General features: G+C 47.2%; 1 protein-coding gene across 7 annotated transcripts in view; it reads right to left on the reverse strand.

Moving 5' to 3' along the window:
• The window catches only part of VGLL4 (vestigial like family member 4), a 149,441-nt gene that overhangs the window by 32,812 nt on the left and 104,509 nt on the right, over positions 1 to 12,120 (reverse strand). For all 7 annotated transcript variants that reach the window (XM_084902633.1, XM_084902636.1, XM_084902638.1 and 4 more), the window contains one exon: positions 6,970 to 7,159. In XM_084902633.1, coding sequence (XP_084758759.1) covers positions 6,970 to 7,159 — 190 coding nt within the window. The remainder of the gene's footprint in view (positions 1 to 6,969; positions 7,160 to 12,120) is intronic.

Consider the following 12,120-nt stretch of genomic DNA (forward strand, 5'->3'; position numbering starts at 1 on the left):
CGATGAGATCGCGCTCATGAAGCATCTGCACACTAACGCTCAATGAACAGTCGCTATCGTTAGTGACGTTTTGACACAATGGTTGTCGTGATGCCCTGGATCCCGGGATCCCGATCCATAGCCATTCTCGGTGCTGAGAAGACAACTGCTCGGAGGCTTATGTAGACGTGAGCGTGGCAGTCACATGGCTCCATCTACGAAGATGCATTCCTGTGTAGAGCCCCCTGCTGAGTCAAGGAACTAAAATAATGGCAACTTTTCCATTTCCTCTGAGCTTGGTTTCCATGTGAAATGAGAAATTGCTTCCTCCACTTCCATAGAGTTTGCAGAATAAGGAGTCTCTCGGTAAGTATGTCCACATACATCCAAACCAAAGGTACTAAAGAGACCTAAGATTATAACAGAGAGTTGCCACAGGGAGTGCGACCATGCTGCCAGGGGTTGTTATCAAGCATCAGTAGCAGGGATACCACACACCACAGACGCTCCCGAACTCTTATACAAAACCAGCTTTTCGTTTGTCTGTCTTCCCCCTTTTTCTACTCAGCCTTATGGAGGGGAATTGAAGTGACTAAGGCCAAGGGGGGCAGGAGGGGAGGACTAAGATTCAGGGTGAAGGGAAGAAGGCGGGAAAGGAGAAAGAGGAAGAAAGAAGTGTCAGAGGAGGAGCAAGGGAAACGGAAGACCCTGAGACTGGGTAATGCACTCAAGGACAAACCACAGTTGGCTTCGTGGGATTTGAGAAAAAAACTTCAGAGGAACGGCCGCAGAAGCAAAGACAACAGCTATGATCACGTCTCACACCAGGACCGGCTTCCAAAGGAGCAGCACCGGCGAGAGGAGGCGATGTTTTCCTTCACTGGCCCCTCCTCCCTCAGCAGCTGGTTACCGCACGAGGCCCGTGACCACGGCTTTGATCCCAGTGGGAGCGGATGGGTTCTGCCCTGTTCTGGGGTCAGGGGCAACGACTCTGCCAATGGACACCACTGATCAAAAGGACGGTGCCTCCTGCAACTGGAACCTGAGCCCCGAGAGCACATGCTCTGGATGGCGGGTGCAATTCAAGGCAGCACCTGTGCCACGTGAGGGCCCTTCGGCTGGCCAAGGGGCATGCTAAATATACGATGTCCATCTTGATGTGCACGCAGGACTGTAATGGGTCAGCCACAGCCATGGCACAATGAAATGACCATGGATTTTGGTGCCACACACAGTAGGGTTAATCCCAGGCTCCATCGCTTTGGACACATCATCCTCTCGATTTCTACTTCTGCAAATAGAGCTTTACACATATCTGAAAGGGACACCTTTACGGTGAGGGCTGAAGGAGAGAATACATTTAGTGTCTAGCGCAGCGCCCGTATATACTAGCTAAAAACTCAATATATATTCCTTCTGTTCTGTGACAGGTGACTGAGCAGACAGCGCAATCCCCCGGCCCTGCTCCAAACGTGCACGCACAACACAAAACTGATAGTCACCTTAGACTGTACTCTTCAGCACACAACTCCCCCCGGGTTCTACCAGCCAAGCCGCCTCAGAAAAGTCTCAAAACCAATGTGAATTCAGCATGCTCTTACACTACATCAACTGTTAAGCCTTCAAGAGCGTTTACTGTAGTACCAAAACACAAGACATTACAAATGCACCAGGTTGTCCACTGCAATATTCGATTATAAGATATGGGTGGTTACGGAAGTGTCTACACCGAGGGGCTGGCTCAGTGGCCGCTGGCGCACACACACGTGGTGGAGCGCTCTGCAGCGGTGAACAGGGATGAGGAACGGGCGGGAAACCATTTCCACAACATAATGGGGACTGGAAACCCCGAAGCTCCAGTAAGTGTACGGAGTGTAAGAACGAAGGGGAAATGAGAAATCACTCATGTGTCTGCTTGCTTCAACAACAACAACAACAAACACACAAAAACGTCATCACCTACCGGGGCAAGAACAGAAGAAGTGGAAGTGATAGGGAAGGGAATAAAATTCCTTTAAGTCCTTTTTAATACAGTTTCCACTCTCCCCTCAACCCAGGTTCATGGACTATAAACGAAGTACCGTGTACATTTAAGGGTTGCAAGCATAATGACGGACATGTACTGCGGAATGCAATTCTGAGTTTTAGAAGCATGTTAATGTTTTACATACTCAAAAACCGAAACGAAATCAACAGTAAGGATGAAAATGTCTGCAAGGAAACAGAAACAAATGAACCCATATACACTGAGTGGCCAGATTATTATGACATCTGAACACATAATAATCTGGCCACTTGGTGTATATCCTATATAAGAAAAGGCTAATATGCAAATTGTCCCCTCGACCAGGAGTTAGACCGGCAGGCAGGCCGGCCAACCACCCGATGTCCCCTTCCCTTGGCCAGGCTGGCTGGATCCCACCATGCACAAATTCATGCATTGGGCCTCTAATACACACACACACACACACACACACACACACACACACACCCTGAGTGGCCAGATTATTATGCATTCAGAGCTGGTAATAATCTGGCCACTCAGTGTATATGTTGATGAACATGACAGCCCTGAGAGGTGGGGAGGAGAAGCGCTTTTGAAGTTGGTATTCTGACAATTTTCCCTCTGCACAGGGGAAAAACAACTGCCTACAAACCTCGAGCTGTTTTCGGTAGGTCAGTCTTTGAAAGTGGTGTGACCACAGCAGTTCCAAAGCGACTTGAGGTGCCCCGGAGGGCGGAACAAGATGTAAATGAGTTGATCACTTCGATGCTCTTGGGAAACAGGAAGATCGGAATGTGAATGGGGAGGATGAGGAAGAACCCCTTGAAACAGGCTTAGCATGGAATGTTAACATGAACCTTTTCCTGGCTCTTCCCACGAAAAGGGTCAGAGATACTGCTGCTCAGTGGAACTTCCTGTGACAGTACAAGGGCCCCCTGTGTGCTCTGTCCAATATGGTGCCACTAGCCACCTGGGGCTGCTGAGCTGAAATGTGGCTAGTGCAACAGAGGAATGAAAAAAATCTTTCTTATTTTAAAAGTAAGTTGCCACAGGCAGCCAGTGGCTACCATTAGACAACCCAAGCCTATAGGCAGTTACACCACAAGAACACTTCGCACCCGGATCCTGGCTTCTAAATACTGCTCCCCGCTAAAAGGAACAGGGGCCCTGAAGAAATGGCTGGTGCCATGGCTTACAAGATGAGCATTCAGTTTGCCAGAAAATAAGAAAGTGCTCAAAAAAAAAAAAAAAAAAAAAAGAGAGAGAGAGAGAGAGAGGTTACAAGCACACAAGAGCCCGTTGAAGGGACTCAGACTTGCCAAATCAAGGACAGCGACAACTCTCTGAAGAGAGGAGGAATCCATGAGTCTGAATGAAAAACAGATGGAAGGAGACAAGGAGAGCTCTTCCTTACCAAAACACACTGCGTACCAAGCTCACAGGAAACAATGTGCCCACTGACAGTTCCCTGAAGAGCCCCACCTCTACCCGCCTCCCACCCACCACCCGGCCCGGCCTTGGGCCTTACCCCACTGTCTAAGTGGCAGATAGAGTAATTTTCAACTTCCAAAAACGAGGCATTCATGTTCTTAACAGTTTTCTTAGAAAACAAACCAAAAAAATTAAAATAAATAAATACCTTAAAATATATTAATCTGGGTCACCCATATCCTATCAACAAGAAATTTAATAGAGAGTGCCAAGCTCTAGTTGGTTTGGCTCAGTGGATAGAGCGCTGGTCTTCGGACTTAAGGGTCCCAAGTTCAATTCCAGTCAGGGACAGATGCAGGGTTGCAGGCTTGATCCCCAGTAGGGAGCATGCAAGAGGCAGCCAATCTATGATTCTCTTTCATCATTGATGTTTCTATCTCTCTCCCTCTCCCTTTCTCTCTGAAATCAATAAAAAATACGGTATATATATATTTTTTTAAACGAGTACCAAGGACCCAGGTTTATAAAGGGCTGAAAACAGAGTCCAGAAATTCTCAATATCCGAGTTCTAGAGAAAAACTCTTCTCTCTCCTCCCCCCAAGTCAGATCAGATGATATGTAATCATACTCTCTGTGGCTTCTGACTCTGGCTCAGAGCCACGCGATGTCTCCAACGTGACGGTTATAATGAAACGCAGCCAAAGCGCGCGTCTTTAGACCCTCGTAGCTGGCTGCCGCGACTGTTTCTCAACAACGCCTTCCTCCAGACTGCCATTTCTCTGGTGATCAAGTAACCAAATACATTGAAGAAGATAAAAAGCAGAGATCACTTCGTAACCTCCTTAAACAAATATACTACACCATTCTTTTCCAAATAAACATGAATCTCTCGATGTATTATTGAAAACACCCTAGACCGTAAATGAAAAGGAGGGAACATGCTATCCCTCCAACAGTAAACATTTCACCAAGTCAAACAACAGGACTTCCTAAGTACTATGTATGCAACATGGAGAGAGAGAGAGATCCGGCCGTCTTTTCCATTGCCCTGCCCTTCGGCTCTTAGAAAACACAAGTTGAAATACTGGTAATGTTAGTGAAGGGAATACCTACCACACGGGTGACATCAGAAGGAACTGATCACACACATATTCCTTCTTAGGGCCAGGAGTTTGGGTTTGGGGGCAGGGGAGGAGTGTGCGTCTGGTCTGTTCCTATTATCGTAAGCCTGCATGATGACATCCCCTGTGAGTTGCACATGAAATCTTGCAATTCTATTTTTATTAGTTACACTTCACTTACAACGTCATCACAGGATCACAGGCCTGCGCTTCAAGGACATATTGTAACCACCCAAGGAATTACAAAACCGTTTTCTGAATGCCTAATAGTCCAATGGTGTTGGTAACAACTAACGCTGGGTGCTCACTGCCTGCCAGGCACTGCAGTAAGCACTCACAATCAACCTGTGACAGGAGCTACGATTGCTCCCGCCGAAAGAGAAAGCTGGGATTTTTTTTTTGAACTCAACAAGTTTCTTATTAAAACGCGGCACTCTCAAAAGTTCGATTCACCATAATGGTATTCCTATTCTCCAACATTGATACCAGTATCTCAATAATGGACTTGTTATTAAAAGTAACAGCTGCATCAATTGGGGATTAGGCTGTGCCAAACTCCTTACAAATGTTAACTCCAAGGCTCACAGTAGGTCTAGACACAAACTATTACCATTGCTACCTTACAAAGAAGGCTATTGGGCCCAGATATATTAAGTCCAAGGCCCCACGGCTGGTTAAGTGCCAGATTTAAACGAAAGCATGTGTGATCCTAAAACATACTATGTCAGGGCTGTCTCATCCCTCCTTATTTGGGTTTTGGGTGGGGGGGACATGAGAGAAGACAACCCTCATAACAAAAGAATAAACTCCAAAGAGCTGAGCCCGGACAGACCTTATAAGCCGGCGGGCGGGTCTGCGAGAGCTCCTTGTTTTGCACTGCCTCTTTGCTGGATTCCTTCCCGATTGTAGCAAATTCCAGGGCTTCAGGCTGTAGGCTCAGCCTCTCACCCTGTGGTGATTTACTGGAGGATAAATACCTCTGTCAGTGGGTCTTATGACTGCACACACAACAGTCCCTGCGGCTGGAATGCGTGGAATGCGAGGCCTGCTGGCGCTGAGGCAGCAGAGGGCTGCTGGCGCTATCGGCCACCTAACTGCGCAAGGCCTCCTCCTCCAATGAGGCGGCGGGAACGCGCTGGCCGAGCCTCGGGTTCCTGCCAGAAGCGGCAGCATCCTCGGATGCCGGAACCGGGGGAACGGAGCATCCTGAATCACTACGAGACAGTAACGCATGCGTGGGAAGAGGGAAAGCCACAGAACCTTTCGCCTGGATACCCAGAGAGGCTCCTTCCAATAACCAGGGCGGCCTCCCGCCTCTGCCAAGACCCCCAACTCTGATCGCACCGACCGGCGAACGCGGTCGCCAGAGCAGACTGTCCCAGGCAGCTCGGGGGTGTCTCCAAGTCCTGAGGACACGTGGAAGGGAGCATTCCGCTTCTTTTCCCGGCAAGCGCGGGTCAGAGGACAGAGCCGGGGGAAGCCGGATACAGCGCGCAGAAAGGCAAGCTGCGTTCCAAAGAAAAGCGTGGTCCGTGTGGCTCAGACTCAGAGCTTTCATCCCAACCCCTTCGTGTCGTCCAGAAGGAAACCGAGGCCCCGGGCCTGGTCGCAGCACACGCTGTGACGGAAGAGAGGGCCGCTGGCAGATGGAGGACTAGCACCCAGACCTCAGTCCCAAGGGCTACAACAGGCTCACGCATCGCATGGGATACACAGCCCTTTCCCACAACACCGCGAGCCGCCCTTCCCTCGCTGCGGGGAGATTCCAAGCGTACGCCGTGAACGCACAGGGCAAGAATTCACACGTCTCCACTGACCCCTTCTGCTCCGAGGCTAACTTCTCCTCCCGTGTCCCTGGCACATGACAACATCCACCAAAGGCGGACTCTCCTGACGACCGTCCGTACTAGTGCAGGCGAGAAGAGGCAGCCTTTTAAGACAACCACCCCAAGAGGCGGTAACTTCCTTAACACCCGCGCAGAAAACACACGAATGGTCCGATCCCTAAGCCAGAGGGACATAAGATGTCTCTCCGTGAGTTATTAAAATATAATTTTTAAAATATATTTCATTGATTTTTTTACGGAGAGGAAGAGAGAGGGATAGAGAGTTAGAAACATCCATGAGAGAGAATCATCGATCAGCTGCCTCTTGCACACGCCCTACTGGGGTTGTGCCCGCAACCAAGGTGCGTGCCCCTGACTGGAATCGAACCTGGGACCTTTCAGTCCGCAGGCCGACGCTCTATCCACTGAGCCAAACCGGTTTCGGCTCCGTGAGTTATTAAAATGGGTTTACGACCCGCTCCTGGCAGATGGGCCATTATTCATCCTTCCCTCCGCTGCGGACACAGAGGTGCAAGAGAAACGCGGCCCTGGCGTCAGGGGCACCGGCCCGAATCAGAGCGCCCACACTTCCGAACGGGGGACTTACAGATGGGGGTTGAAGATGCGGCTGATCTTGGAAGCGTGGTCGTTTTCACAGTCCAGGTCGTCGTCCCCGGGCTCCATGCCGAACTTCCTCTTGCTGGGGCTGATGGGTGGGGGGCCCGTGCGGTGGCTGGTGAGGGCGGATGCCACAGGGATGGTCTGCATCCTGGGTTCTCCCCGGAGAGCAGCTTCACCTACGCAAGAGGAACGATGTAGTCACCGGGCAGCAGGAGGAGAACCGTCCCTGCCTCAGCCCCCTGCTCCCCGCCCGCCCGGCCCCTTGCAAAACTACTCCCAGTGGAAAGTTTTTGGCAACGCGAGAAGGAACCTTGCCATTCTCAGAACATGGTCTGAGCATACGGTTAGCTGCCAAGCGTGAGACGTTTTGCATAAACGTGGTTTTTCTAGCACAATAATTCTTCCCTCCAACCCCCAGCTTTACTGTGACATTAGCTAAGTTTAAAGTGTACAAAGGTGCTGATTTGACACTTATATATGGCAAAACATTTGCCACCACAGAGTTAGCTAACACCTCCATCACCTCACGTAATTGCCATTTCTTCAATAACTCTTCAGGGTAAAGTTTAAAATTAAAAGTTGCAATAAAGTAACAGAGGGGGGGGGGGGTGGAATGGACCATAAACCACCTCTGAAGTTAATTTAAAACATGAAATGACTTTTGATTTATGGGCATTTGGCTCCATACCTCTAAGAGAATGACCTAAGACAGGGTTCACTGGAACACGATACCAAATTCACTTTTCTTACTCATTACATTTTTATTGTATTTTTGGGAGGTTATTTTTTTTTTTAAGAATGAGGAAAATTTATGGGTTAATGATTCACACATATGCCCAAAAAGTTACCAGAAATAGAAATGCGCTGTTTAATGAGAAATAAACATTTTATTTTTAGCGTATACTAAAAATGGCATGTTAAAAATACTATGATTATTATCAGCACATTTTCACAAGATTAATTCACAGGTACAGTTCTCAAAACGTGTTTCCAAAGTCAGACACTCAAGTTCAAGTTCACATCTCGATCTGATTCGACATCTTAATGTTTTTCACTCCCACTCTAAAAAGGCTGTGTGTTCAGTAAAAACTCTGTGCCTATGAACTGAAATAAGCATAACTGTTTATATGCTTATAATAAAGGTGTATACCTTCTAAATTTATAAACAATAATAATTACTTTAAGAGAAAACTTTAAGCTTTCTGAGTCAAAAGGGGGGAGAGGGACCTACACTTTTCACAAATAATATCCTTTTTGTGGTGCTATTCGTATTGGTCTCTCAGGCCTGACCAGTTGGGTTTGCACTTGGTCACACTCGGAGAGTAATATTAGGATAAAGTCAACTTCATCTGAGACCTTGTGGTACCTAAGAAAGGCAATCTTTGTTTGCCACCACTAATTTTCATATCATCACAGATGTGTGGACGGTTTTAACAGTCGTTTGCTTCATACACATATGACAAATATGATTTTGTGAGGGCAAGGAGCGAGGAAAAAAACCTTCTGAATGTTTACCAGGAAAAATAAAAATTTTGCCAATTTAGTCAACCAAGATATAAACTAGCAAATATACAGTGACCCGTAATACACCTCCAGTAAGGATTTCTTTTTGGGATTTTGGCCCCAATGCAAACTGGAACTTTCCATTTTAAATGAAATATCTTTTTTAAAAAAAAACAAAAAACACCACACACACAGGGCCTAGGCTGGCCTGCTCCTCTCAGAAATCCAGTAGGATTTTGGTTGACCTCTACTTCCAATTTAGTAATTTTGGTTTAAACAAACAAACAAACAAGCAAACAGAGCAGCGCTAACACGGATGCCTTGATAAATCAGGAATATTCTTTCCCAACACGGCCCTCTTTCTTACACTCGCCTCCTCCCCAGGGTGGGGAGGAGTTTCGGGGTACAGAGTCTGTAGCCCTGCTAACTCTTGGAGGAGCCCTGATGATACTCCCAGGAACTCGGCCATTGCAAATCAAACCTCGTCACCAGGCCAGAGCCACCACGCCCTCCGCCCAGTGTTTCTCCACATCCTTGGCAGGACGCGGGGATGAGGAGTGCTCGGGCTCCATGCAGACCCCTGGGATCTGGGAGCCATTTCATCAGATGCCAGATGTGTGGCAATAGCAGTTGCCATGGAAAACCACCATCACAGCAACAAATTCAAATCGCTCCAAAAAAGGAAGAGTCACTCATCACACAGCATACACTATTCCACGAAAAGCAAAACTCTTGGGGTAAGGACAACATTCCGGTCCACTCTCCAATTTTCACCCAGTGCTCGCATTACAAGTTCACCGAGTTGATGCACTGCTTATCTTTAACACTAAAGCGCTGGTGTCTGGCGGGGAAGTCCACAGGGATACCCTGAAAACACTGAAGATTTCTGAACTAATGGAGGATGGGGGGGAACATAGACCCACAAGAAGCCATCACTGGTCCTTCTCCCGGATGGACTGCAACCTAGCTCTACCAGACCCCACAGAGACGACGGGGCAGGCGTGCTGATGGCACCAGAAGAGGCCTTGTGCACGCGGATTCACCGAGACACACACACTGGGTTCTGCTGCCCTCCTTCAATATTACGCAAGTAATAATTTCTTAGTCAACGTTGGTTGCTTGGGGAATTACAGGGCTGTGAACCACAAGTGTAAAATGGTGCTGCTGCTATGGAAACAGCTAGGCAGTTCCTCAAAGGTTAAATGTATTACATTTACCATTTGACCCAGTAATTCCACTTCTAGATGAAATGCTCCCAAGAAAAATAAAAATGGTCTTTCACAAAAACAAAACAAAACAAAAAAACAACAACACCTATATACATGAGTATTCATAGCAGCATTATTCATAATAGTCAAAAACCCAAATGTCCAGCAACTGAAGAATGTGGTATCCTACCTAATGAAAGAGTAATATGCAAATTAACCATCACTCCGCTATACCCACAAGCCACGCCCACCAGCCAATCAGAGCAAGTATGCAAAAAACCCAACCAAGATGGCTACAGCCACAGAGAGCAGATGGGAGACTTAGGTTTCCCAGGCCAAGGAGGAAAGCTTTCCGCCTGCCTTTGCCAGCCTAAGCCTCCACTCCAGGCTACAAAGTTTCAATTGTAAAAGATAAATAAATTCCAAATACCAGGGCCTCTGGTTGGGTCACCAGGGGGCGTGGCTGGTCTGCAAACCACCACAGGCCCCTCGCCCTGGCTGCCCCACACCCCAAAGAAATCCCCACCCTGATCCGGGACATCCTTCAGGGCAAACCAGCTGACCCCCACCCATGCACCAGGCCTCTATCCTATCTAATAAAAGAGTAATATGCAGATTGACCATCACTCCAACACACAAGATGGCTGCCCCCATGTGGTCAAAGATCCTGCCCCCATGTGGACACAAAATGGCCACCACAAGATGGCCTGCAAGGAAGAGCAGTTGGGAATGATCGGGCCTGCAAGGGAGGGCAGTTGGGGGCAATCAGATACGGGGAAGAGGGCAGGTAGGGGTGACCAGGCTGGCAGAGGAGGGAAGTTGGGGGCAAACAGGCTGGCAGGGGAGCAGTTAGGCATCAATCAGGCTGGCATGGGAGTGGTTAGGGTGATCAGGCTGGCAAGTAGAAGCGGTTAGGGGCTATTAGGAAGGCAGGCAGGCGAGCAGTTGGGAGCCAGCTGTTGCACATCCCTCGAGGGGTCCCAGATTGGAGAGGGTGCAGGCTGGGCTGAGGGACACCCCCGCCCCATGCACGAATTTCGTGCACCGGGCCTCTAGTATCCATATAAAACAATATTGTTTAGCCATAAAAAGTAATGAAGTACGGATTCATGCTACCACAGTTTGGAAAACAGTTTGCTATGTGGAAGAAGCCAGACACCAAAGGCCATGCAGTTCTAATTCTATTTAGATGAAATGTCCAGAACAGGCAAATCCAAAAAGACAAAAAGTAGATTAGTGCGATTGCTCGGGGCCTGGGAGAAGGGGAACTAGAAAGTAGCTGCTAATGAGTACCGGGTTTTATGGGGGGAGATGATGAAAATGTTCTAAGACTGATTGTGGTGAAGGCTGCACAACTCCATGAACACACATAGGACCACTGGATTGCATACATTAAATGGGCCCATTATAGGGTATGTGAACGGCACCTCAACAAAGTAGCTTCCCCTTCCCCCAACACCCAAATGTGTTATCAATGGACGACAGAAAACCCCTTTTCTCTCAGGTTTCTCACACTTAACTGTTAAATAAGGACAAGCGCCCACTAATTTTCCCTGAAATAAAAAGAAACCTTTTGTTATGACAGTTCTATCTCTCTACTCTGTTACAGTCAGATAAGTCCGAGCTCAGTTTCCAATCAGACGGAGGCGGAGTGCCTGTTACACGGTGAAGGCTGTGCAAAGTGCTGTCAGAAAAACGAATGGGGACATTTACCCAGACGCTGACCACAGCAGAGGAGGGGGAAAATGCACACCAAAGGAACTTATCTTGGGGGTATTGAAGACTTTTTTCTTTTACACTGGTGTATATTCTAAATTTCACAATGGCTTGGCACTTGAAAAAGAAAAAAAAGATTATCTTTTTTTTTTCTTCAAGAATAAACAGAAGAAAGGAGATTTGAGCTGCCTGAGTAACCCAGTATTTTAAGTATCTCTAGTAAGCTTAGCTACAATAGTCAATTTAACTTTTTGAAAATTTACGGTTATGACAAAAGAAGTTTAATTTTTTTAAATGTGTTTGGCATTTTCATCTCGGTGTGTTAATGAAAGGAAAATGCCTAATAGATACAAAAAATTACGAAAAATGGTGACAATTCTAATATATGAACTAAAAATAGTGCTTAACTTTTTCTCCCAACTGAGGAGGAGCAAAGATTGTGGTCCAAGATGTCACAAGAATCAGCACATATTAACTTCAATTTTTTAAAAAAGTTTAACCCAGAGAAACAAAAAAGAAAATCACCTAGGCTTTACGATGTGCTACGTAATAATTTGGGAGACATAGTACAAGGAAATTCTTTCAAAGTCGGATGGAGAAGATGGAATACATAGCCTGGTTTCAGAATGCTGTCATTACCATAGTTCAGTGACTGTACGATTCTTTATCTCCTACATTTTAATACAGTGAAGACTGAAGTTTGACACCCA

This window comes from Pipistrellus hanaki, assembly GCF_964339955.1.
Source record: "Pipistrellus hanaki genome assembly, chromosome: 13".
Classification (NCBI taxonomy): domain Eukaryota; kingdom Metazoa; phylum Chordata; class Mammalia; order Chiroptera; family Vespertilionidae; genus Pipistrellus; species Pipistrellus hanaki.